The 27,696-nt window shown below is 47.3% G+C and overlaps 1 protein-coding gene across 1 annotated transcript in view; it reads left to right on the forward strand.

The window, feature by feature from the left end:
* The first annotated feature begins 213 nt into the window (after window positions 1-213).
* The window catches only part of MGRN1 (mahogunin ring finger 1), a 113,689-nt gene continuing 86,206 nt past the window's right edge, over window positions 214-27,696 (forward strand). The window contains exons 1-3 of the mRNA XM_030578844.1: window positions 214-381; window positions 22,055-22,173; window positions 24,043-24,131. Of these exons, the coding sequence (XP_030434704.1) occupies window positions 294-381; window positions 22,055-22,173; window positions 24,043-24,131 (296 nt within the window). The 5' untranslated portion in view covers window positions 214-293. The remainder of the gene's footprint in view (window positions 382-22,054; window positions 22,174-24,042; window positions 24,132-27,696) is intronic.

Here is a 27,696-nt window from a genome sequence, read left to right on the forward strand (position 1 = left end):
CCCGGAAAAGTCCATTGGGTGAGGGGGCACGCACAGCCCCTACTCGCACCCCCAACTTCGCTGTTGGTACGGCCCGGTCGAGCCGTCAGGCTGTGGCGTGGCGGACCGGGCGCAGTGGCTGCTGGGAGTTGTAGTCCCAGAGGGCAGGAGCTGCCTTGCGCGACGGGGCAGGAGGACTCGCTTTCCCGTGCTGCCCCGCGACTGGCTGTGGTGGTGCGAGTCGCTGGGTCCGCGGCGCTCGCTGGCCGCTGTCGCCGCTGCTGGCTCCTCGGCCGGTCCGGTCCGGTCCCGCCATGGGCTCCCTACTGAGCCGGCGCATCGCGGGCGTGGAGGACATCGACATCCAGGCCAACTCGGCCTATCGCTACCCGCCCAAGTCTGGTAAGGGCGGTTCGGCCCGGGGGCAGACCGCCCCCCCGGCCCTCCCCGCCTCCCCCGGCGCCCCTGGGTCCTGCCCCCGCATCAACCTCCTCCCAGCTCGCCAGCGCTCGCCCCGGGCCTCGGCCCCTCCATTCCTCCCAGCGCCCCTGGACATCGCGCTGGGCCCTGGCCCCCCCCGGCGGTGCTCAGGTCTGGGGCCTGGCCGCGTCTCTGCCCCAGGAGGTTGCTTTCACCCTACACCCGTTCCCCGGGGCCTTGGGAAGGTTGGAGGTTAAAGGCCGCCGTGTGATGTAGGTGTGATCAGCGCAGTCTCAAGGTCCACTGGCCCGTTAACGCCCATCCGGCACACCTCCTACTTGTCTTATTGACAGTGAAGTTGTTACTTCACACAAAGCAGCAAAGAATCCTGTGGCACCTTGTAGACTAACAGACTTTTGGAGCATGAGCTTTCGTGCATGCATCTGACGAAGTGGGTATTCATCCACAGAAGCTCATGCTCCAAAAGTCTGTTAGTCTACAAGGTGCCACAGGATTCTTTGCTGCTTTTACAGATCCAGACTAGCACGGCTACCCCTCTGATACTTTACTTCAGACAGCGCTTGATGGGCCTCACCTGTGCAGTTTGATTGCTGCTATCACTGCTTGGGTGGCACGCAGCCGGCCAGGTCCCTCTTTCGGGACCCCTGTCCAAGGCCAAGGGTACAGAGTTTGGGTTGCACACGTGATGGGAGAATTTACATCATGGGAAGATTTTTTTTCATCATGGATCTTATAGAGACCTTTGCTTATCAAACACTTAGATGATGGGCCTGTAATGCCTGCCAGGAGTCCTTTGAGTTGTGTTATAGTACAGGAGAGGGGAGCTCCCTGGGAAAAGAATGGGTGTGGATCTGCAAGTGGAGTTTTAAGAGCACTTCATGGGCTTTTGTGGCTTAGCCCTGCTTCTCTAAAATTCAGAGCATCTGACTTCTTTACACCATAAGGGCTGTTCTCTATTTCCCTGTCTCTGCATTTAACTTCCTTGTATGGTGTAAACAGTACAGGGTGTGTGGCGCTCAACAAAAATTACTGGGTGGGATAATGCTTCCTTCCGGCCAGTATCTGACCTCAGGGTTAAAGACACAGAAAGCAACACTTTGCAGTAAGAAGACAGCATCTCCTCAGACTAAAAGCTTATTGCTGTGACTGCATGGATTGGAGACAGCCCCTTGCACCACCAGAACTTAACAAGAAACGCATGCCTCCACAGAGCAGGGAAACCTGATTCTTACTAGATCAATAAATCTGTTACTTCCAGGCTGTCTGGCCCCTAAAGTCCTACAGAAAGGATTTTTTCGCCTGACAGTGTAAATGTGTTGCTTAAATAAAAAGGTTCATTTGATTATTTTTTTCCTTTCACTCTTCCCTGGGACCTGTATGGCTGCCACTTCTGTTTTATTCCATCCATCGTTTTCCTTTCTTCCTTTCTCCTATGAACGGGAGGCTTGTTTAGTGTTATTAATTCTGCTTACGGAGGGATTTTTGTCTATAGTCCATGGGACAAGGTCGTTTGATTCTTCTGATTGGTGAATTCCTCAAACTGGGAAGTCCGGAGACCCCAGAATGTGACTACCAAGCTCCAGCCTGAAGATTGCACAAATCTGAACTGAAGATTGCCTGTCATTGGTTAAAGAGAGTTGGGAGTGTTCCCTGTAAATTTTCCCACACATGGATTGGGTTGGGACTGGGGAGGGGTGCCCCTCCACCAGCTGCAGCAGGTTCGTGCCGGGGGAGGGATGCCCCAGCTGTGACAGGTCTGGGGCCGAGTTTGGACTTGAGGAGAGGCACCCCTCCGCCGGCCGTGGCAGATCCTGGCCGGGCGGGGTCCTTGAGTGCCTGTGCAGTGCTTAGTAGGCGCAGCTTGCAGGCAACTTAGTTTGGGACATCCAGTCCTGAATCCCCACAGCTTTCAAGACTCTAGGTTCTCCTAAAAGTTGCTCCTGAGTATTGGTTTGCAAGGGAATATAGGAACCAGATTGATGCGTTAACTTATCTGTTAACGTGAAACATTTTTGTCAGGTCTTCTAGCTGCTCTCCTAGCAATGACAAACACACACAAAAATCTGTATTGCCAATGCCATGTGACTCTTTATCCTTTGTGTCTCTTACCCTCTCCAGGATCATTAATTGGCATTCAAATAAATCAGGGGCATCTGTTGCCATGGGATTGTAGAGATGTGGGTTAAATTAGACTTAAAGGTGAAGCTTTCAGTGGGGGTAGAAGTGTTTGTGTTGCACCGTTTAAGAGGTGGCTGTCTCTTTTCCCAAGGGCTTCTTAAGCAGATGACCTTGTGCTTGTTCTGGAGAGAGACTGCTGTGATCAACAAACCTGAGGCGCTGTTCACTGGTATATGTTAACAGTGGTCAAACCAGTGTGTCAATGGAATCTTTAAATGGCCTGATGAGGGGGAAAGGAAGGAGGATGTTTGTGGTCTTGAGGTGATTTGAAATGTACAGGGGAACCAGCCTACTAACTAAAAACGCAGGAGACTTATGGTGCTGCTTTGTGTAATTGGGATGTAAGGCCAGTCATCACAGTGGGTTCTAGATGTAGGCACCTGATGGCTGTAATTTGTCGGTCATCATGGTATTTAGATTACTGTGGCATTTCTGCAGCGGGAATGATGAATTAATTCATTTTATTTGAAGAGGCTCAGAGTATGTATGGACGGAAGACATTCTTCATAAGACATTTCTCAGCAGTTGCAGCAGTTTGATTATAGGGATGTTCATTGATTGGTCCCCAGGCAGTTCTCTATTTCCCACAGTGGGTACAGAACTCCTGACCCTGAATTTCCAGAGATGGACAGCCACCTTCAGCATTGTGTTCTGTAGGGATGGGCCTGCTTCCTAAAGGCATGCACAGTCCTGACCCTGCCTAAAAAGGCTTGAAACTCAGGCCTGGTCTACGCTACACAGTTAGTAAATTGCCTTGCATTGACCTAGCTGTGAAAGCGTCTTCACTTAACTTTGGCTCCTCATGACGTAAGTGCCTCTCTACGACGATTTAATAACACCACCTTCTCAAGCAACATAGAGTCATGGTCGATGTCATTAGGATGACGCGGTGTCAGTGTAGACACTGCGTTGCTTATGTCAACTGTTACTGGGTTTCAGGATCTGTCCCACATTGATAGTACAATCGACACAAGTGCTCCTGGGGAGGACACGCACCGCCGACACAAGAAACCAAGTGTGTGCATACAAACGATTTAATAACTGCGATGACTGTACAATTTTGGCACCATCCCATCTTGTCCCAGTGTACATCTACAGAAAGGGATACTTCTCTATGGTTATTCAAGTGTTGGGGGATCATGAGGGACACTTTGCCAACATCAACGTGGGCTGGTCCAGGAATGCGCTTGATCCTCACATCTTTAGGAATGCAGGATTGTTCAGAAAGCTGCAAGCAGGGACTTTCTTTCCCAACCAGCGGATTACCATTGGTGATATTAAAATGCTAATAATGATTCTGGTGGATCCAGCCTACCCCTAATTCCCCTGGCTCACGGTGCTGTATACCGGCTACCTGGACAGTACCACGGGAGAGATTCATTGGTTCAGTAGGTGCAGAATCCCAGCTGAATGTGCTTTTGGTAGACTAAAGGGATGCTAATGTTGTTTACTCACCAGATTGGATCTCTGTGAGAAAAATATCCCAATGGTTATAGCTGCCTGCTGTGTCTTGCGTAGTATCTGTCAAGCAAAGGGGAAAAGTTGCATCTGGCTCAGTGGAGAGTTGCACCCTGGCAGCAAGGGTTATTAGAAGAGCTCAATGCAGAGCTGTACAGCTCAGGGAGACCTTGTGGCTGGCTCACTGTTAAAACGCTCTTTCGGTAATGCTTGTGGTGTACTGTGCTCTACCTGGCTCTGCTGTTTTGGGGGACTGTTAGGAGTTGTGTGCTGCTTGGTGTACATCTGTGAATATAACACTGCCAATGCACCTATTAATTTGGTGGTGCTTGCTGTACGTTTATGATCATTACGCTGTCACTGATCCTATGAGTTGCGTCATGCTGACAGTAACAAGTGGATGCCTTCAGTTCTGCTAGACATTCTGCAGCTCATGTTGGGAATTAATAAAGATGAATTATTTTCCGAACAATAGAATTTTATTGAGTAACAAAACCTGTGTGCAAAAAAAATTTTCGTGCTTGCAATTTAAAAGCAAATACATAAAAATCTTAATACATGAATGGTATTGAACTTAACGAGGAGAAAGAATGTTCATGTCCATTTTGGCTACACATACAGCAGCCAGGGCTTTCATAGGTCAGTGTATGTGAAGCTACTAGCCTGTGTGCTGCAATGGTACCTGGCGATGTTATCATCCACTGGTGTGAAAAAGCCTCCTACTGTGGAGGAAGAAATAAGACTGTCATCCCTAGAAATCTTTGGGAGAGGATTGTAAAGTGCCTCCAGGAATGTTTCATTGAGCTCTCTCAGGAGGATTCAAGGGACATCCCTGTGCACACAGATTGCTCCATATGGCCCCCTTTGTCAAACTATACAGAATAATGAAAAGCTGAGAATTCCTCTACCTCTCCTAGTGTAAGTAAATTAATGCAAAGGTGATAGCTGTTACATTGGGGTGCCATCAGTAAGTATATCATTATAATGAGACATACATTTACACACTTACCTGATGTTCCTTCCCCTGCATCAGGCTCGCCTGTGCTCAATGCCGTGACTGACTGAACTGCAGTAGAGTCTCAAACGGATTCTGGATCGAGGTATAGCTGGAGCCCCTGGATGCATGTAATAGGCATAGTCGGCTGGGCAGTTGCACACAACAGTAGGTGACTGCTAGGGGTGCTTGCCAAGCTGTACAATCAGGAAAAGGCATTTCAAAAAACTGCAGGGTTTTAAAGGTCAGCTGCTGGAGGACTGTTAAGGTCAACATAGATAACGTAGTGTCTACACTTTCACTGCATCAATCTCAGTATGTCGACCCTGGCTCTACACATCTCAGGGAGGTGGTGCTACTGCATTGCTGTAATGGAGCACTTACATCGGCAGGAGACAAATTTAAGCGTGGAGACACATGCACAGCAAGTTAATGCAAGGTGGTGTACGTCGACCTAACTTTGTAGTGTAGACCAGGCCTTAGAGTGACCTTGTTTCTGGACTAGGTAAACTCCAACCCTCTGACTTTTTTTGGAGGAGAAATTAAAATGATTAAATTGGCTCAATCTGGACTGAATGTACAAACTCCATCCTTAGTGGTGGTTACTGTTTAGAACAAAGGACTGACAAAAGACAGTGCTGGGTTGAAAAGCCAGGTAGAGCTACCAGTAGACGAAGCATAATCCCAAAACACGTGTATTCTGGGCTGTCCAGCAGAGATGGAAAATCCAGAGCCTGGAGCACTTATGGAAAAGCTGCTTGCCCTAGTGTTATATAAATATTAAAGGTTGATCCCTTGGAGAAAATAAATAATTCACTGGAAACTAAGATAGCTGCATCCTGGTTTGGAGACAAAAAGTTATGAATACAGCAAAAAGTAAATCCACAGCAGGGGTCTGCAGATAGCTTCTGCTCCTTTTGCGCCACCTAAGCAGTGCAAAGGGAGCAGAATAGGGCAGAAAATCTGTCCCTAAACTGTTGATTTGTGACCCTTGACTTTTGGGAATAACGTGTTTGGCCTTTAGGCTGAAAGATAGGCTACCAGAGGACATGGGCCTGAGAACTGAAAATGAAATAGACCGGAAACAAATGCAAGTGACTAGTTTTGATTTCATGGTCTAGGCTGGGAGAAATACAGAAGTTAAACTATGCAAAGCAATTATGTCTTAATTATTTGTGAATCACAATGTGGTAGTTAAAACTTGTTTTTAATAAGATTTTTAATTTGATGCTGTCCCTTTGCATCTACCTCTGTTACTGATAGCGATATTAAAAGTTAAGTCCACTTAACTGCATTTGGCTGTGTCTTTCTGGTCAGGTCTGTTAGTGGGGCAGCGATTTGACTGTAGTGTGGTACAAATCACCTGTAATATCCGGCCAAGCCTAAAAAGGATTGGACCTGTTTCTTTGACTTTTTGGGACAGGCCACTTTTGGATAGCATCCACCTTGGCCTGTAGGGGAGTTATCGTTCCTTGATCCACCTGGTGTCCGAGATAAGTCACTCTGTTTTGGCCTATTTGACACTTTTTAGCCTTAACAGTTAGTCCTGCCTGCCTGATGCGCTCGAAGACTTTTTCCAGGTGCTCCAGGTGTTCTGCCCATGAATCAGAAAAAATGGCCACATCATCGAGGTAGGCAACTGCAGATTCTCCCAATCCTGCTAGGAGACCATCTACAAGTCTTTGAAAGGTGGCGGGTGCATTTCGCAGCCCGAAGGGAAGCACATTAAATTCATACACCCCTGCATGGGTGATGAAGGCTGACCCTTCCTTGGTGGGTTCATCTAGTGGTACTTGCCAGTACCCCTTGGTTAAGTCTAATGTAGAGATGAACTGGGCACGTCCCAATTTCTCTAATAGCTCATCTGTGCGTGGCATTGGATAGTTGTCGGGACAAGTTACAGCATTTAGCTTACGGTAGTCCACGCAAAAGCATATTTCCCCATCTGGTTTGGGAACTAGAACCACTGGAGATGCCCATGCACTGTTAGAGGGTGGATTATACCCATCTGTAGCATGCTTTGGATCTCCTGTTCTATAGCAGCTTGGGCATGAGGAGACACCCGGTAGGGTGGGGTTCTAATTGGGTGAGCATTACCTGTGTCAATGGAGTGGTATGCCCGTTCAGTCCGTCCTGGGGTGGCTGAGAACGCTGGTGCGAACCTAGTACACAGCTCCTTGATCTGTTGCTGCTGCAGACGTTCCAGGGTTGTGGAGAGGTTCACCTCTTCCACGCCACCATTACTTTTTCCTTCATAGTAGACACCTTCAGGCCACTCAGCGTCATCTCCTCCCTGGGCTGTAAACTGACAAACCTTTAATTCTCTGGAATTAAAGGGATTTAGAGAATTAACATTGTACACTTTAGGCTTTAGGGTTGAGGTGAGGAATGCTATGAGATAGTTGACAGCTCCTAGGCGCTCTTGGACCGTGAATGGCCCTTCCTATGATGCTTCTGTCTTATGGGCCTGTAACGCCTTTAAGAACATAACCTGGTCCCCTACTTTGAAGGAACGCTCTCTGGTATGTTTATCATACCAGGCCTTTTGCTCTTCCTGAGCATCCTTTAGATTTTCTTTAGCAAGGGCTAAAGAGTGTTGGAGGGTGCTTTGTAGGTTGCTTACAAAGTCTAGAATGTTAGTTCCTGGAGAAGGTGTAAACCCCTCCCATTGCTGCTTCACCAACTGTAATGGTCCCTTAACCTCATGGCCATACACAAGTTCGAATGGTGAAAACCCTAAACTGGGATGTGGTACAGCCCTGTAGGCAAAAAGCAACTGCTGCAACACTAGGTTGCAATCATTGGAGTGTTCATTTACGAATTTACCTATCATGGCCCCCAAAGTCCCATTAAACCTCTCCACCAGGCCATTGGTTTGATGGTGGTAAGGGGTGGCAACCAAGTGATTCACCCCATGAGCTTCCCACAGGTTTTCATGGTCCCTACCAGGAAATTAGTTCCTGAATCTGTAAGGATGTAAGAGGGCCAACCTACCCTGGCAAAAATGTCTGCTAAGGCCTGGCACACACACTTAGCCCTGGTGTTGCTTAGAGTTACTGCTTCTGGCCATTGAATAGCAAAATCCATGAAAGTCAGTATGTACTGCTTTCCTCTGGGGGTCTTTTTGGGGAAAGGACCCAGAATATCCACAGCTACTCGCTGAAATGGGACATCAATTATGGGGAGTGGCTGGAGAGGAGCTTTGACCTGGTCTTGGGGCTTTCCCACTCATTGGCACACCTCAGAAGACTGGACATAATTAGCAACGTCCTTGCCCATTCCTTCCCAGTGGAAGGACTTCCCCAACCTGTCTTTGGTTCTGTTTTGGGACCAATCTTATTTAACCTGTTTATTACTGACCTTGGCACAAAAAGCGGGAATGTGCTAATAAAGTTTGCGGATGACACAAAGCTGGGAGGTATTGCTAACACAGAGAAGGACCGGGATATCATACAGGAAGATCTGGATGACCTTGTAAACTGGAGTAATAGTAATAGGATGAAATTTAATAGTGAAAAGTGCAAGGTCATGCATTTAGGGATTAATAATAAGAATTTTAGTTATAAATTGGGGACACATCAGTTGGAAGCAACAGAGGAGGAGAAGGACCTTGGAGTATTGGTTGATCGCAAGATGACTATGAGCCGCCAATGTGATATGGCTGTTAAAAAAGCTAATGCGGTTTTAGGATGCATCAGGCAAGGTATTTCCAGCAAAGATAAGGAGGTGTTAGTACCGTTATATAAAGCACTGGTGAGACCTCATCTGGAATACTGTGTGCAGTCGTCTCCCATGTTTAAGAAGGATGAATTCAAACTGGAACAGGTTCAGAGACGGGCTACTAAGATGATCCGAGGAATGGAAAACCTGTCTTATGAAAGGAGACTCAAAGAGCTTGGCTTGTTTAGCCTAACCAAAAGAAGATTGAGGGGGGATATGCTTGCTCTTTATAAATATATCAGAGGGATTAATATTAGGGAGGGAGAGGAATTATTTAAGCTTAGTACCAATGTAGACACAAGAACTAATGGGTATAAACTGGACACTAGGAAGTTTAGACTTGAAATTAGACGAAGGTTTCTAACTATTAGAGGAGTGAAGTTCTGGAACAGCCTTCCAAGGGGAGTAGTGGGGGCAAAAGACATGTCAAGCTTAGTCTTAAAGCCAGATAAGTTTATGGAAGGGATGGTATGATGGGATAGCTTAATTTTGGCAACTGATCTTTGATTATCGCCAGATAAGTATGCCCAGTGGTCTGTGATGGGATGTTAGATGGGATGGGATCTGAGTTACTGCAGAGAATTCTTTCCTGAGTGCTGGCTGATGAGTCTTGCCCACATGCTCAGGGTTTAGCTGATCGCCATATTTGGGGTCAGGAAGGAATTTTCCTCTGGGGCAGATTGGCAGAGGCCCTGGAGGTTTTTCGCCTTCCTCTGCAGCGTGAGGCATGGGTCACTTGCTGATGGATTCTCTGCAGCTTGAGGTCTTCAAACCACAATTTGAAGACTTCAATAACACAGACATAGGTTAGGGGTTTGTTACAGAAGTGGATGGGTAGGGTTCTGTGGCTTGCTTTGTGCAGGAGCTCAGACTAGATGATCATATTGGTCCCTTCTGACCCTAAAGTCTATGAGTCTGTTCACCCCAGAATGGCCCCTGGGATGATCATAGGCTAAGCTTAAGAGCTTTACCCGGTACTTAGTTGGAACTACCAACTGTCTTTGAGGACGCCAGTCTTCCTAGTGTCCACCAGATAGAGTCTCCTTGTATAAAAGTCCTTGTTCAACAGCAAACCGGTGCTCCATGCCACCACCCAAGCTTTCTGAAGGCTGTCATCTGCTTCCTGCTCAGCCTGGAACTGTTCCCTTGATGCTGGAGACATCAGTTCCTCCTTAGACTGTGGACTTAGGCTTGGTCCCTGTGGAAGCGATGTAGGTGATGAGGTTGTTTTTGCTGATTGTGAACCGCTCTCCGCTGGTGCACTAGGTGATATTTCAGGCTCTGGCTGAGCCTCTTGTCTGCTGCTTCTGCCAGTTCAGGCCTGCTGGTGCCCTCTGGTGTTGGAGTTGTAGATGGGTTTGCAAGCGCTGGAGTCAGTGCTGGCAATGGTTCTGGTGCTGGTTCCTTTGCCAGTTCCAGTTCTGGGACTGGATTCACTATGGCTGTAGCATTCATGAGTAGAGGATCCGGTTCCACCACCTCTGTCTGGGTCTCTGGTAACACAGACGGGGCCCTGGTGGACGGCTCAGGAACAGGGATGGGTGTGGAAGCTTGCTTGGCCTGGCTGCGTGTGACCATTCCCACCTTCTTGGCCAGCTTCACATGATTGGCCAAGTCTTCCCCCAGTAGCTTGGGGATGGGATAATTGTCATAGACTGCAAAAGTCCACATTCCTGACCAGCCCTTGTACTGGACAGGGAACTCAGCTGTAGGCAAGTTTAAAGATTTTGACATGAATGGGTGAATTGTCACTTGGGCCTCTGGGTTGATGAATTTGGGGTCCACTAAGGATTGGTGGATAGCTGACACGTGTGCCCCAGTGTCTCTCCACGCGATAACCTTCTTTCCACCCGCTCTCAAGGTTTCCCTTCGCTCCGAGGGTATTTGAGAGGCATCTGGGCCTGGGGATCTTTGGTGTGATTGTGGTGTAATGAACTGTAATCGGTTGGAGTTATTGGGGCAGTGGGCCTTTATGTGTCCCAGTTCATTACATTTAAAACATCGCCCAGCTGACTGGTCACTGGGCCGAGGTGGGTTGCTGGAGACTGGTGAGGCGGGACAATAGAGTGTCTGGGGCTTTCCTTGGGTTGTAGGTGGGGTCTTGGGTTGCCCCCGGTGATAGGGTATATTTTCAGTTTGCTCCCTCTGATATTCACTCCCCTTGCTAGTAGCTTTTTTCTTTTCTGTCACTTCCACCCATCTGGCTCCAATCTCCCCTGCCTCGGTTATAGTTTTGGGTTTCCCATCTAGGATGTATCTTTCTATTTCCTCAGGAACACCCTCTAAGAACTGCTCCATTTGCATTGGGAAGGACAGCTCTTCCAGAGAGTTAGCACTTGCACCTGATATCCAGGCATCCCAATTCTTTCCAGTGTGGTAGGCGTGTCGGGTAAATGACACATCTGGTTTCCACCTTAGGGCTCTGAACCACCGACGGGCATACTCAGGTGTTAGCCCCATTCTGATTCTGGCCTTGGTTTGAAAAAGTTCATAATCGTTCATGTGTTCCTTAGGCATTTCAGCCGCCACCTCTGCTAAGGGTCCACTGAGCTGTGGCCTCAGCTCTATCATGTACTAGTCTGTAGGGATGCTGTACCCATGGCAGGCCCTTTCGAAATTTTCTAAGAAGGCCTCAGTATCATCACCTGCCTTGTAGGTGGGGAATTTTCTGGGATGGGAAACAGTACCTGGAGAAGGATTGTTAGGGTTGGCTGGTAACTCCTGCTTAGCCCTTGCTAATTCCAGGGCATGCTTGTTGGCCTCCCTCTGGATCTCCGTAGCCCTCCGGTGGTCAGCCTCTTTGGCTTTCTCTTTTTTCTTTCTCGCCTCCGTCTCTTTCTCTCGCCTTCATCTCTTTTTCTCTCGCCTCCATAGCTCTTTTGTGGGCAGCTTCTTCCCTGGCTCTTTCTGCATTAATTTCTAATTGTTTTAGTTCCATCCGTCTCTTATGTTCATTGTCTTTCTCCATTGCTTCCAGCCTATCCAGTTCTAGTTTGTTAGCTGCTTCACTGGTACTCATTTTCCTGCTTTCTTGTGCTGGCTACACCCCTCTGCAGTTCATTGAAACTGGGATGCACTCAGCTCAGGGCTGCTTGGTTAACAGAGACTTTCTAACTAGCTATACCCAAAAGGTAGAAAGAAAGAAAAACAATTCAGCTTGTAAATTCCTTTTGTTGGCTGCTTGCTCACAGCTTGAAGCCTTCTCTTAACAAAGACCCTTGTTGAAAAACACCTCTGCCCTCAGACTGCTTTCTAAGCAGCTAGAAAGGAGAAAAAAAATCCTACTGGCTTTTGGTTTAAAATGATCCCACTGCTCTGCCACCATGTCAAGGTTCCTTCCCCACTCTGAACTTTAGGGTACAGATGTGGGAACCTGCATGGACACTTCTAAGCTTAATTACTAGCTTAGATCCGGTATCACTGCCACCATCCAGAATTTTCAGTGTCTGGATCACTCCCTGTCCCCCCAAAACTTTCCCCTCTCTGGGTAGTCTTGAGGGATTTCACCAATTCCATGGTGAACACAGATCCAAACCCCTTGGATCTTAAAACAAGAAGAAATTAACCATCCCCCCCCCTCTTTTCCCCCCACCAATCCCTAGTGAGTCCAGATCCAATCCCCTTGGATCTAAAAACAAGGAAAAATCAATCAGGTATTAAGAAAAAAAGGCTTTTAATTAAAGAAAAGAAAGGTAAAAATCATCTCTGTAAAATCAGGATGGAAAATACTTTACAGGGTAATCAGATTCATATAGCCCAGAGGAACCCCCTCTAGCTTTAGGTTCAAAGTTACAGCAAACAGAGGTAAAATCCTCTCAGCAAAAAGGAACATTTACAAGTTGAGAAAACAAAAATAAAACTAACACGCCTTGCCTGGCTGTTACTTACAAGTTTGAAACATGAGAGACTGGTTCAGAAAGATTTGGAGAGCCTGGATGGATGTCTGGTCCCTCTTAGTCCCGAGAGCGAACAACCCCCAAAACAAAGAGCACAAACAAAAGACTTCCCCCCACCAAGATTTGAAAGTATCTTGTCCCCTTATTGGTCCTCTGGTCAGGTGTCAGCCAGATTTACTGAGCTTCTTAACCCTTTACACGTAAAAGAGGCATTAACCCTTAACTATATGTTTATGACAGGCTCGTTCACCTGCACATCTACCAATGTAATATATGCCATCAATGCCCCTCTGCCATGTACATTGGCCAAACCAGACAGTCCCTATGCAAAAGAATAAATGGACACAAATCAGACGTCAAGAATAACAACATTCACAAACCAGTGGGAGAACACTTCAGCCTCCCTGGACACTCAATTACAGAACTAAAAGTCGCAATTCTTCAACAAGAAACTTCAAAACCAGACTCCAATGAGAAACTGCAGAACTGGAATTAATTTGCAAACTGGACACCATTAAATTAGGCTTGAATAAAGACAGGGAGTGGATGGGTCATTACACAAACTAAAAACTATTTCCCCATGCTAATTTCCCCCCCCACTGTTACTCACACCTTCTTGTCAGCTGTTTGAAATGGGCCATCCTGATTATCACTGCAAAAGTTTTTTTTCTCCTGCTGATAATAGCCTACCTTAATTGATTAGTCTCGTTAGAGTTGGTATGGCAACCCCCATCTTTTCATATATATATATACACACACACATATATATCCATCCCTACATTATTTTCTATTCCATGCATCTGATGAATCATAGAGTATCAGGGTTGGAAGGGACCTCAGGAGGTCATCTAGTCCAATCCCCTGCTCAAAGCAGGACCAGTCATCGAACAGATTTTTGCCCCATATCCCTAAGTGGCCCCCTCAAGGATTGAACTCACAACACTGGGTTTAGCAGGCCAATGCTCAAACCACTGAGCTATCCCTCTGGTTTTAGCCCACAAAAGCTTATCTCCAAATAAATTTGTTAGTCTCTAAGGTGCCACAAGTACTCCTCGTTCTTTTTTCTAAAAGGGCCATAACTCATAGAAATGTAGTTTTAACTTTGACCAAAATGGTCAGAAAGCTTCTAAATCCAATTAATTTATCTTGGTGCTCAAATTGTACTGTTTTGGAAAGTTCAGGAAATATTTAGCCCCAGGTGATATGCATTTTCCTGTATTTTTCTGCCTTCGGTTAAAGCAAAGTTTGTAGTTCTATGACAATGTGAACTTGTTTGTACCATGTAATACTTCAAAATACTTGTCATTATTTGTAGAATGGACTGATTGGAGAGAAGTATTTCTGTCTATTTTTATGCAGTTAGGCAGATCAGGCCTACCCCCTTATTATAAAACATACTTTTGATATCTGCTCTAAAGCTCCTGTGGTACAACTGTCAAAATTATCTTCTTGCTATCACTGAATACAATAGTACGTGTAAACGACGTCTAAGTCTCATTAGTATTATATAACGGCTGTAGAATGCCTTGAACATACCTTGTGAATAATGAAGTATAACCACTTACTCTTATGTAATTCGTACATATAACGATGAGCTAGTCAAAGTCTAATGCAACACCTCTTTAAGCTATATTTAGTCACAAAAATAGTCACAGTAATTTGCAGATAGTTGAAACATTTCTACTCTCCCTCAGAATCTGTGTCTGATGAGTTTGTTAGTCTGTTGCTACCCTTGTCACTGTCCTAGCTACATGCGTTGGAGCACACCAAATCTTCCCTGCGACATTTGCATCTCCTTGTTGCACTGGTACACTCTCAGCCATATTGCACAAAGGTGAGGATGGCTTCTGGAGCAGGCGGCAGCGCCATTGTGTTCAGTACAAGATGTCCTGTGCCGTCTATCACCCATCTGTTGCAGACGGGACAAGTGAAGATACTGAACTGTTGCATGATTCCATATGGCTGACTGATGATTTGCATTTTTCAGGTGCTCTCTGAAGAAGGCCATTTTTGGTGGCAGTTTCTCATGTGTTTTGTTCTTCTTAGCAAAAACCTCATTGCACACGTTATCCAGAGATGCTTGCCTCTTCCTTTGGCCGTTTTGTGTGGAACAAGGCAGGTGCCTCACTCATTCCCACAAGAAACACAATAGGTGCAGCTGCCTGACTGGAGTGGGGGGCGAGAAGGGGAGGGGAGGTTCCTGTTTGTGGGTGGCTAAGCAGAGACAGGCACCTCCCTGCAGCCTGAACTTACCTACCTATCTCAGAGAGAGGGAAAAGGCTTAGCACACACCCATCTCCTTGGCATCTCCAATCGGCAAGCTTCGTTGGGTCCCTGCCTAGTGAGCCGGCTTTTGTGAATTGCCTTCTAAGGTGTCGCTCTCTCCCCATTCATTGTATAGGGAGACAAAGCCCCTAATCAGGCTTTGTGGATTGCAGTAATGCTCCTGATTTTTTTTTCTAGGTGCCTGAAAGTTGGGCATTGCAATACCTAAGTCCTTTTGTGGATCTGGGCCAAAGTGTCTAATGGGAATCCATCCTAGTTAGCAAACTCAGTTAGAAACCAGAGAGGTATGGAGGCATGCTTTCACTGTACTATTCTGGTTCCATAAAGTGTCACCATAGTGTCAAGATGCTTAAAGGGATTGTCTAGGCTTCTCCCAAATACTGATTTAACTCACTTGGATTCTGTCCTGGAGCATCACTTGCTTCTCTCCAAACCTTGTATGCAGTACCCTGTTGTTTGCCTCCTTAGCTTCCTCCTCTGATCAAGCTGCTGAGCTCTGGTTTCTAGCCACTGGGCCAAAGGATTGAGCATAATCCTTTAGCACAGCTGGCAATTGTTAACAAAACTTGGCCAGCAGCAAAGAGCGAGAGATGCTAGTCATTTACAAGACGATAATGTGATGGGCAGAGACGCTAGAATGAAAGTTGAGTTCTAGCTCCTGCTTTTTTTAATAAACATTCCTTCTATTGAAGCAAATACTGTATACAAGGAGTATAGCAGACTTCTGCTATCGCTAGTAGGCATTTTGTTTTTGTAAGCAGAGGCCTCTAACACTTACAATTTGACACACATTGACTTCAGTAGGACTATTCATGTAGAATTTATTCCTACTTGGTCTTTCACTGAAGGAGTGCATGAGTAGGTGCATCATAGGGGCAGGCTCACCACCTCATCATGCATGGGCTTCTGACTACGTTTTGTGCCATTTTTCAACTGCCCCTGTGAACAGTGTGGCCGCCATCTCTGCCTGAAAGCATGGATCCTGCACTGCTCTCCAGTGATGTGCTGAGCGTTATGAACACAGCGCGGCTGATCCTGCAGTATTTCATGAGCTGTGAATCTGAACAAGAATCTGTGCTGCCAACCCTGCTGTGTGCCATGGAAAGAAACAATTCAAGACTGATGTTGGCATTCATGGAGCAGCTGCACACAGTGGACTGTCACTACTGGACTCAGGAAACAAGCACTGAGTGATGGGATCATACTGTGATGGAGGTATGGGATGAGGAGTAGTGGCTGCAGAACTTTCAGATGCGCAAAGCCACCTTCCTTGAACTCTGTGTGGAGCTCACCTCTGCCCTGCAGCACAAGGCCATCAGTATGAGAGCTGCCCTCACAGTGGAAAAGCACGTGGCGATGTCTGTGTGAAAGCTGGCAACTCCAGATGTCTACTGGTCACTCATAAGTCAGTTTGGAGTTGGGAAGTATCCACCATTGGGGTTGTGGTGATGCAAGTATGCAGGGCCATTAATTGCTTCCTGCTGCAAAGGACTGATGCTGAGCAATGTGCAGGAAACAGTGCATGGTTTTGCTGCAATGGGATTCCCTAATTGCAGTGGGGTGATAGATGGAAGCCATATCCCAATTTTGGCCCCAGAGCACCTTGCGATGGAGTGCATCAACAGAAAGGGCTACTTCTCTATGGTATTGCAGGTGTTGGAGGACGACCAGGGTCATTTCACTGACATCAATGTAGGGTGGTCAAGGAGGGTGCATGGCCCACTCATCTTCAGGAACACTGGCCTGTATAGAAAGCTGCATGCAGGGACTTTCTTTCCAGACCAGAAGATTCCAATGGGGGATGTTGAAATGCCAATCGTGATCTTGGGAGACCCAGCCTACCCCTTACTTAAGTTCCCTCTAAGCTGCCCGGCTGCACAGCAGGCTATCAAGAGTTGAACAGATGTGCAGCCACAGGGGTTGGACTGGAGAGGAGAGAGGCGCCTCTGCCCTGGCCCCAGAGGTGCCACGGCCAGGGAGAGGCGCCTTTTCCCCTGGTCCCGGAGCTGCTGCGATGCGAGAGAGCTGTGCAGAGTCCTTTCTCCTCACCACAGCCCTGAGGTAGCCTGCACCCCAGAGCCTGCACCCTCCCCACACTCTTAACACCATGCCGCAGCCCTGAGCCCCCTCTCACACCCTGAACCCCTGATCTCTAGCCCCAGCCCAAAGCCCTCACCACCCCACACCCAACCCTCTGCCCCAACCCTAAACTCCCTCCCGTACCCTGAACCCTGTATCCCTAGCCCCACCCCAGAGCCCACACCCTCAGCTGGAACCCAAATCCCTCGCCCCCCCCACCACACATCACTTCCATATTGGTGCACATAACAAAATTAATTCTGCACATGGATGTAATTAATTAGAGGGAACATTGCCCATTTTCCCCCATAGCTCATGAAGCCTTACTCCGGAATCCTGGACAGCAGCAAGGAGCGCTTCGGCGACAGTTCTTCTGAAGTAATTATGTAGGATAGACCAGGGCTAAGAGTGTCACTGGTGGAACAGATAGTTTAGCGTATGTACTTAGCACATATTGTAAGGAATCAATAAAGGTAAAGAGACCCATTAACACCCCTGTAGTCATAGGACAAAAATGGGGGTTAATGGCTTGCAGGCGGTTGTAATAAGCCTTAAATCCCGTGTCTTTATTAAGACCATGATTATTAGTGTCTAGCAAAGTTATGAATTTAAGCTCCCGGGTTCATCTTTTGAAAGTGTTGGGCGGGTTTCCTTTGCAGATGAGGCCTGATAGGTCAGACATAGAATGATCACTTTGTGAAAAGCGTTCACCTGCTTAAATTTTCCTGACTATTGCACACTGTATTATGAATCTGTCACCACAGGTAACTGCCATCTTTGATTTGTTAGGTAACCATCTAGCACTAATTTAGTATATTTCCCCAAGTACCCCCAAGAGCTTCTAATGCTGTTCTGGCTCTTTTCCTCTTAGCTCCTATAAACTCCTTGCCCTGTGCTCTCTAGGATTTGCACAGTCCTGCGTTTCTTGCTTGGAATGTCTGCCTTTCAATGAGCACTTTACGTGCATGTGCACTCACTCTTACATCTACTAGTTGCCCTAGGGGAGGGGTGGAGGAATAGCGTTTGGGGTCACATAATGGCTGTCCTCTGGACCATGCGCCACTGGCTCAAGGCAGACCCTGACTACTTTAAGGCAGAAGGGCCATCCGCAGAGCAAGAATTCACATTTTGACTTGGAAATCCTCCCCAGCTTTGGATGGCATATACAGCCTGCCGTCAGTATGGCAAGGTTTATTTATAGACTTCTCCGCAGCACTGAGTGCCTCACACATTCATTATCCTTCCAGCACCCATCTGAATTAGGGCTGTGAGATTGTCAGATATCTTGCAAGCTAAGTGAGGTCAGGCCTGGGCAGTACTTGTGAATGAGAGGCCTCTAGGGCAGTGGTTGTCAGCCTTTTTTTGTTTGCAGACTGCTAAAAAATATTGAATGAAAACAGGGTCGACTCTACAACTTTTGCCACCCCAAGCAACAACAACAAAAAAGGCCACCCGGACTGTGCTGCCCAAAGAGTGGACAGAATGCCGTCCCTTAGCATGTGCCACCTCAGGCAGGTGCCTGGAGCTGGCCCTGAATGGAGATGCGGACCCCTTTGGAAATCTTAGACATAATCTGCAGACCTCCAGGGGCCCAATGACCACAGGTTGAAAACCACTGTTCTATGGTAACAACAACCTTTCATGGGTCCCTTAGACCAAGGGTCTCAAACTCAATTTACCTTAGGGCCAGCGTCAGTCCTCAAATCGTCCAATAATGTCACTCATGCCGCCCAGAACCCGCTCCCCACCTGTCTAAGGCTCTGGGAGGGAGTTTGGGTGGGGGAGGAGGTCTGGGGTATGAGACTGAGGTGCAGGCTCTGGGAGAGAGTTTGGATGCAGAAGGGGTGAGAGTTTGGGCTCTGAGAGGGAGTTTGGGTGAGGGACAAGGTCTGGGGTGCAGACTCTGGGATGGAGTTTGGGTGCTGGGTGCAGGCTCTGGGCCGGGGCAAAGGGTGGGGGTGCAGGCTCTAGGCTGGGGCAGAGGGTGGGGATGCAGGAGGAGGAGGTGGGGTTTCAGGCTCTGGGAGGGAGGAGCGGGGATGGGTGCAGGCTCTGGGAGGGAGTTTAGGGGCTGGGGAGTGTTTGGGGAGGGGGTGCAGGCTCTGGAAGGGAGTTTGGGGGCAGGAGGGGGTATGTGGGCAGGGGTAGGGATGCAGGCTCTGGGAGGGTGTCAGGGGGTGCAGTGCTTACCTGGGGCTCCAAGGTGGGGCGGGCTGGGGGGACTCCACACGTGCAGCTTCCCATTGGCTGCAGCGGCGCTCGGGGCGGGGGCAGCGTGCAGAGGCACAGCCCTGCCCTGAGACTGCAGGGAGGGGCCATGTAGGAAGCCGCTCAGCTCTGCTCTGCCTGCTGGTGAGCGGGGCCCAGGCCATTTTAAATCGCCCAGGGGTCGCGTAGGGGGAGGAGTACCTGGGGGCGGGACCAAGGGAGAGACCCAGTCCTAAAATTTCTGGAGCCCTGTGACCCACATTGGGGAGGTTCTCAGGCCGCAGATGGCCCACCGGCCGGGACTTTGAGACCCCTGCCTTAGAAATAGTCTGCAGACCCTCAGGGGTCTGTAGACCACAGATTGAGAACCACTGCCCTAGGTAAAATCCTGTGTGCTCCAGGATGTAATATAGTGGAGAAGAGATTCTTGACTGAGTACTGAACAGATGCTCTAGCTTGCATGTAGAGGGTGGCTGTGTTGCTAGGTGGGCCATCTTCTGGATGAGAACAAAAACAGAGATCCTAATCATTTGTGGACATTAAAGATCCTAATGGCACTTTTCAGAAGTGTGAAAATACTAGCTGCAATGTTCTGGCCAGATTACAGTCAGCCAGTTCTGTTCCACCTTCCTAAAATCCCTCTTGCAGTTCCAGTTGGCTATGATATTCTGCCTCACTTCTCGTCCGGAACTGCTACGTAGCATAGCATTGCTGTGCTCTTTTGAACAGCTGCTGGAGCTGCATTTCAGTGGTGGGCAAAGTGATCCACGTGGGGTTAGTTCCTGCTCCTGCAAACCTTACTCACACGAATAAGTCTATGCAAGGTTGGTTCATTGCTGTATAAAGCACTTTGAGTTCCTGTGGGAGGAAAAAGCACCATGGATGCTCTGATGAGGCTACTAAAGGATACAACCTTCTTTGAATATATGGGGATTTGTGTACAGTAATGTTAATGTGAACTGCACATAAATCCAGATTCATTGAGATGAGCTATAACCCTGTTAACACGTCCCATTCATAGAATACCAAACCAAAGTCAAGAGCAAGCCATCTGACACTGAGCCAGGATAATCAGCCACTGCAATTCTGAGATTTCTTGCAGAGGAATTTTCCTTGGAGTTAATCAGATCAAATGCATCAAAACATCCTCCTGTGTGAGCTACTTAAAATGTAAAATTGATTCCTAAATCCTGCTTTCACAAACCACAGCATAAGCATAAATATCACAATGCATCCTTGGCTGGGTGGCTATATTGAGCAGAAAACCTGGCTTGGATTTGTAACCGGAATAGCTTTTCCTTTTGCCGCTAGTTGCCTGGGGGTCTGTGGTTTGGGATACCTCAATACTGCCATGCTGCTGCAGTGGACTTGGTACCAGCTAGATTGTGGACCTAGGCGAAGCTTGTGATTGGTGTATCCAGGGAGCAGGCTTGTTTTTAAAACACAAACATCTGGAGGCTTGTGAGCTTGTTAGCTGAGCTCAGCAGTGGGGAGCTCATCATAAAGTGATACCAGCTGTGCAGGGTTAAAAAAAAAAAAAAAGCCTTTCTTGGTGCCAAAAGGAACAAATATAATTGAAAAAGCAGAAACCTTTCATGAAACCCCTCTTGATTTTAGAGAGCAGCTCACCAGTTCTGCTAGCCAGACGGATGGAGAATCCCGCCCATCGAATTCCTCTCCATAACCTTCCAGATGCAGTCATTCTAGGTAGTGCTCTTTTGAGGGGCCCAAAATTCCTGTATATTGCACCGAGCCAAGACAGTGAAGCTATATTCGTCCTATTTCCTTTCTCATTGTGGGTGTAGAAAAGCCCCATTTCAAAACTGCGGGAAGACTGCTTGGATGGGGCTTAATAGGTCTGTACCACCTCTCACTTCTCTGTGTTGTGAACATGTGACAGCTGCATTTGAGAGCGACACTTGCCCAAAGCGGCTGGCTCTTTTCTACAAGTGACTAGATTGAGTGTGGCATTGTGAGTAATTCAGTTACTGCTGGGGGGTGGGGGGGGTTCAATGACCTTGCTCTCAGCTTTGTCTCACACTGTTTTCCACCTCAGTGCATCCCCTTGAAATGGAATTAGATGAATCTGTGGTGAGGGAAAGTTGTGTTCAGTCTTGGGGTTTATCTCTTACAGAGATCTATGTTTTTACAGTTATAGCCATCTGTGTTTAATCAAGGAGAGCATCTGTGTGGGTTACCTCTAGCACCCTATCTGTAAAGACTTAATGTCTTTTCACTCCTCTGACTGTATGAGGAACTACATTCATGGGATCTGAAAGGAAATGTGTCTGTTCCTCATTGGCTAGGCAGATGGCAGACCTTGAAAATTAGGATGGAAAGTGGGAGAATTCCCAGAATTCAGCAGTGTTGTGAAGAATCTGCCCCTTTCCTTCCTTGGGGGAGAAACTTAGGATAGGGTTAACAACCCTGTAATACATTGATTTCAAGGCCATGAGGGCCCACTGTGGTCATCTCTTCTGCCCGCCTGTATGACACAGGCCAGAGAATGTCCATGATGTAAGTCCCATTTGAAGTAGGGCATATTTTTATGAAAAACGTCCAGTGACTTGTTTTCTGTAGGGTTCTGGTTGCTGCTTCTTGCCCAGTGCTGTTGGCGCTGACTCCATATGATGCAGCGTTGCCAAGAGCTGTCTAATGTGGCCCTGCGATTTATGGCTGTTGCCTAAAAAAAGTCTTGTTTGTGTCTTATGCTCCCCCGCTCAGCCGCTTTCCCCCCAGCTAAAAGCGGCATATTTCTGCCATGCTCCAGGAATGAATCTCACATGAATTTGTGAATTTTTTTCTCTTTTTCCAGGAAACTACTTTGCAAGTCACTTTTTCATGGGAGGTGAGAAGTTTGATACCCCACATCCCGAGGGTTACCTCTTTGGTGAGAACATGGATTTAAACTTCTTGGGGAACAGACCCGTTCAGGCAAGTTCACATGCACTGTTAATTTCACATCTGTATGTGTCCCTCAGTAGGCAACCCAGCTTTGATACTTACCCAGGAGCTGACTGAGCATTGTCTTGGAGGTGGTGCACAGTACTAGGGGATCAGGATGTTCCTGTGTTCCATTTCTGGCGCTACCAGTGACTTGCTGTGTGATCTTGGGCAGTGGTATATTTGCGAGTGGGTGTCTGGTATAATGCCCCCATCAGCATGGAGGATGCCATTTTGAGAACAAAATGGCATCCTCCATGTGGCAGAAGTGCCATCCTGCTACGATCCAGCCCCACTGCAGCACAGGTTTTGGACAAATCACATAGCCTGTCTCTGCTTCTGTTTTCCAATTTGCAATATGGGATAATGCCTACCTTTCAGGTGTCTGACAAGCAGGGCCGACTCCAGGCACCAGTGCAGCAAGCAGGTGCTTGAGGCGGCCAATGGGAAGGGGCGGCACGTCCGGTTCTTCGGCAATTCGGCGGCGGGTCCCTCAGTCCCTCTTAGAGGGCAGGACCTGCCGCCGAAGATTGAAGCAGCGGTGGTAGAGCTGCTGCTGATCACGATTGTGGCTTTTTTTTTCTTTTTTCCGCCTCTTGTGGTGGCAAAAACCCTGGAGCCGGCCCTGCTGACAAGACTAAAGAGGTCTGAGATCCTGGCATGAACAGCAATATGGAATTGCAGACTGCTCTGTTTGGAGAGAGATTTTTTTCATCTCGTGATTGCTTTGGTATGAACAGGAAGTAACAGTGCTGCATGGTTCAGTTTGTCACGGGTGACAGCTCCTGACTCTCAAATTTGGCATTTTATACAAGCTTCCAAGTTTATGAACAGCCTTGATACGAATAGTCTAATTGCCATTAGTTCTTTTACCCTTTAATGCAGACTGCTGAGCTGAGTAGTTCTGACCTGATGTCAGCACTGAAGATGAGAGACACTGATTCCTGTATAGGTTTCAGAGTAAATTTGTTAGTCTCTAAGGTGCCACAAGTACTTCTGTTCTGGTTCCTGTATGGTTACCTTGGAGTCATTTGTAAACCTGTTGCACTGCTATGACCTCCTGGATTCTCCTGCAGGGAGGTTTTAGACCTGGGGATAATTTCAGTGCAGGCTTTCAGCCAACTCCCTGCTGCCAAAGACCCTGTCAAAGACCTTTTTCTTTTCCCCTTTGTGTGCACCTCTGAGGCTATTGGTTCTGACTGGGAGAGAAAGTAAATTGGTCTCTCTTGAACAATGACAATAGTCTTGGTCCTGGATTTCACCATGAGACTTTTCCTCAGACTTCCTCCTTTTGAGCAGGAGAAGAGCTCAGGTGGCCAAGCCTAGGCTGTAGTAAGTAGGAACGTATTGCATTCCTTCTTATCAAACTAAGGATGGAGATTTATTTTAGACTAAACAAATACCAAACTTTCCAGGAGGGGAGTGGAAAGCGCAAGCATGAAGAGGTGCTGCCTCCTGCCTGTGGCAGACAATTTAATAGTAGATGTGGGTGAGCTGTGGGGTATTTAAAAGATCAGTGTCTGGTTGTGGTGAAAAGTGCAGCATTGGGACAGCATGGGCAGCTTCAGTACAGGCTCTGCACTGTGTCCTGCCAGTGTGCATACACTCTGCTGTGGGGACTGCTGCTGAGCTAGAGAGGACTGATTAGTCTCTCTAGCCTATTCACCTTGAGTCTTTCTACTAAGCCTGCCAGTGGGATTGCTGGTTAGTGCCAGCTGTGGTTGGTTGCAGCCCAGTGTTGACATAAGCATAATCTCGGACAGTGTGGATGTTTCTTGTATTAGATAGGTTGCATCTTGCTTAAAGTATTAATTCTCAAGCTGGTATATTAACAAAGCAACTCCTTGCCTCTCATTCTAGTTTCCCTATGTCACACCAGCCCCACATGAGCCGGTGAAGACGCTGAGAAGTTTGGTGAATATCCGCAAAGATTCTCTACGTCTTGTGAGGTACCTTTACTGACCAAACTGTTTGTTGCATTGAAGGCAAAGGGTGGGTCATACCTACATTTGGTGGCCTTCTCTTCAGAGCACTAAGTGACAAGCCTTATTCCAGTGTCACTCCCTAGGGAGTTCAGACTATTCAGGGTTCACATGTGATTAGTGCTGTCCAGGCCTGTTCAGATAATGCCCATTAGTTATTTCCCTAGCGTCAAGTAATCAGCATTTCCAACCTGTACTGGGGAGGCATCTTTCTCCAGAGGCTGAGTAGAGCAAACGCTACTTGGTAGGAAGCTGTGACACTTGGGTCTCACTCAGGAACACTAAAACAAATGGAAAACATTAGTCATGTCACTTAACCTGCAGACAGATTTCTTTCTGAACTTTTGTGTTTGCAAAGCAGAAGTTGTTTTTGGTGCAAGGCCCAGGCAAGGAGGACTGATTAGTTTTCAGTAAAACTCTGCCTCGGATTTTTCATGCTGGCTAAGACACGGTGTAATCCCACTGTATCCACACCCTTTTAGGTGACTGTATCCCACACTTGTAGGGAAATAGATCATCTAGCCTAACGGGTCCTTATCTCACTGCTCTGCACCTAAATTGAATGCAGCGATAGCTAGAGTTTGATCTGTGGATTAAACTTAGCTGAGGAGTGTCTTAACAATCACCCTGTGGCTGTACTTGTTTGCTGAGGAGTGTCTTAATAATCACCCTGTGGCTGTACTTGTTTAATACAGGTGTAGAGCCCTGGGGTAGATCTAGGTCCCAGCATATAGTCTGAGCAGGCTGGTAGCTGCATGGAGCATTTCATACAGCCCCTGGAGTTTCTGTGCAGTTTGTCATTTTATGGAAAATTATGCATTCCTGGCAAGTTGCCACTTTCAGGTCATGGCTGGGCAAGGTTTGGGTGCCTTGGTATAAAGTGTATGGCAGTGTAGTTGTAGCTGCTGGGAGCTTAAATGTATTACTTTGCTAGACACTAACAATCATGGACTGAACAGGCACCAGATTTATGACTTATTACAACAATCTGTAACCTACTAACCCCCTCTTTTTGCACTATGACCACCTTGAATGGGCATAAGAACATAAGATATATGCTAACTACTTAGGCTGAACACTCTGTTCCACCTTGCATTTTGCTGTGACACTGGGAGTACCTTTTCCACCCCTGAAGAAGAGCTCCGTGTGGCTCGAAAGTTTGTCTCTCTCACCAACAGGAGTTGGTCCAATAAAATAATTTGCCTTACCTACCTTGTCTTTCCTGGTAGAAAAGGGATTAGATTAGCCAGAACTGCACTTGAAACTATCAACCTTGTTTTTCTTTGAAAACTCTGGTTTGTCTTATTTAATGGTCAAAAACTCAAAGTGATGGTCTCAGAATGAGCTGGACAGGTGAAGAAGGAAGACGCTACTGCTCAGATAGTGGGCCTTGGTAAACGTCCATGTTCTGAAGATCTCTTGGCTCTTCCAGCTAAAGGGTATGTCTGTCTCTATTGGAATAACACCTTAGTTTCTGCTTCCTCTGAAGCCAGGACTTGCTCTGTAAACAGTGTCTTAGTCTTCTAGGAAGCATACATTAAGAACTCACCAGCACTCAGGTATGCAGTCTTACCTCTGTGAAAGGGCTGCTGCTAGTACAGGAATTTGTAAGTGCTGATCTTAGCTCTATCACTGGCCTGCTGATGGACGAGGTATCTCCCTGCTTTGTGACTTAGTTTCCCTATTTGTCAAGTGCGGAGAATGAGATTGACCTGCCTTCCGGGGGAGTTGAGGCTGCATTGCTGTTTGTAAGGTGCTTAGTGGTTCCACAGCGATGAACCCACATAGATGCAGGTGGTAGCACTATCTGCTTTCAAGAGTTGGCCTCTCACATGGCAGCCAGTCTTACTGGTCCTGGGTCAGCTCCAGAGTGTGGTTAGCGCTGCGTTGTTTAATTTTCTCTTGAGATCAGTATGTTTAGGAGTTCTAGTGACCTAGACGCATAAGGAATCCTTTAACACTTAAGGGATAGCAGCCTTTTTCACAAGGGAACAGTCTCAGTTTGCATTGTGCTGCCTGTTCTGAGTGGAAGTTCGACCCCTCTCTCTAGGAACATGCAAAAGCCCCTCCCTGACCTGTCCAGCAAGGGTTTCTTTGTGATTTGCAAACATGGAAAAACAGCCAGTTGATAGTTCTCTGGAGATTCTCCTCTTCTCTCTCTCCTGTCCCTGTAAAATGAGGCTGAATTTGGCTCACTTTTTGATGGAAGGTGAGATCTGACTGTAAAATTCTCACCAGCTCTTTGGCTTTTCCTGGCTCCAGATTGTTAGCTGGAGTCTCACCTGTCTGGAGGGTGAGGTGATCCTTCTAGACTGCAGTTCAGAGCTTTAGGGGGAGGGTGTGAGGAAACTTCCACTCTGGCTCCCGGCCATGCTGTGACTGGTGAGCAAAGTTCAGAGTGTTGCCAATCCTGAAGTATTTATGGTGGTCACCTGAAGAAATTCCACACTCATGAACGTTTCTGCCTGGACATCTGTGTCTTTGAGAACTTTTGCGAATTCCTGATTTCCTGCCAGGACCAGATTAACTCTTCAGAAGGGGCAGGGGTGGACTCTCCTGTTTAATGTAACAGAGTCAGATGGCCTCACTTCCCTCTTGCCCTTCCACTTCATAAGCTGACTGTGAGTTCCTGGTAGGAACTCTGCCATCTGCTGAGACCCCACAGGAGACAGAACACTGCAAGCAAATTGTCACCACGCTGTCCTGGGAATCAAATGGCTGAGAAGGTTTTCTCCTCTTGGTGCTGTGATTAAGTTTGAAAGTAAATCAGGAAGCCAGCGTAGGTCAGCAGCTCCTAACCTGGATGGCATCTCCAGTTCTCGGAGGGAGATTCCGAGTCCTGAGGTGCATTGTGTGTGTGGAAAGAGGCCATCTTGTGGTGGGATCTTGTTGCCCTCTGCCGCTGCTTCTTTCTTTGGACTTATCATAGAACTGGAAGGGACCTTGAGAGGTCATCTAGCACTCAAGGCAGGACTAAGTGTTATCTCTAGACCATCCCTGACAGATGTTTCTCCAACCTGCTCTTAAAAAATCCCCAATGATGGAGATTCCACAACCTCTCTAGACAATTTATTCCAGTGCTTAACCACCCTAACAGTTAGGAAGTTTTTCCTAATGTCCAACCTAAACCGCCTTTGCTGCAATTTAAGCCCATTGCTTCTTGTCCAATCCTCAGAGGTTTAGAAGAACAATTTTCCTCCCTCCTCCTTGGAACAATTTTTTATGTACTTGAAAACTATTATGTCCCCTCTCAATCTTCTCTTCTCCAGACTAAACAAACTCAATTTTTTCAATCTTCCCTCATAGGTCATGTTTTCTAGACCTTTAATCGTTTTTGTTGCTCTTCTCTGGACTTTCTCCAATTTGTCTACATCTTGCCTGAGTTGTAGGGGCATAGGGAGGCTGCATGGGAATGCTGGAAGAGGCAGGCAGCATACCGCTTGGGAGTCTATCCAGAGCGATTTACCTCGCACTTGCTAGCAGCGAATAGTTGCTTATTTGTAATTAAGGCCTGCATCTTTGTCACATCACC

This window comes from Gopherus evgoodei, chromosome 10 (genome assembly GCF_007399415.2).
Source record: "Gopherus evgoodei ecotype Sinaloan lineage chromosome 10, rGopEvg1_v1.p, whole genome shotgun sequence".
NCBI lineage: Eukaryota > Metazoa > Chordata > Testudines > Testudinidae > Gopherus > Gopherus evgoodei.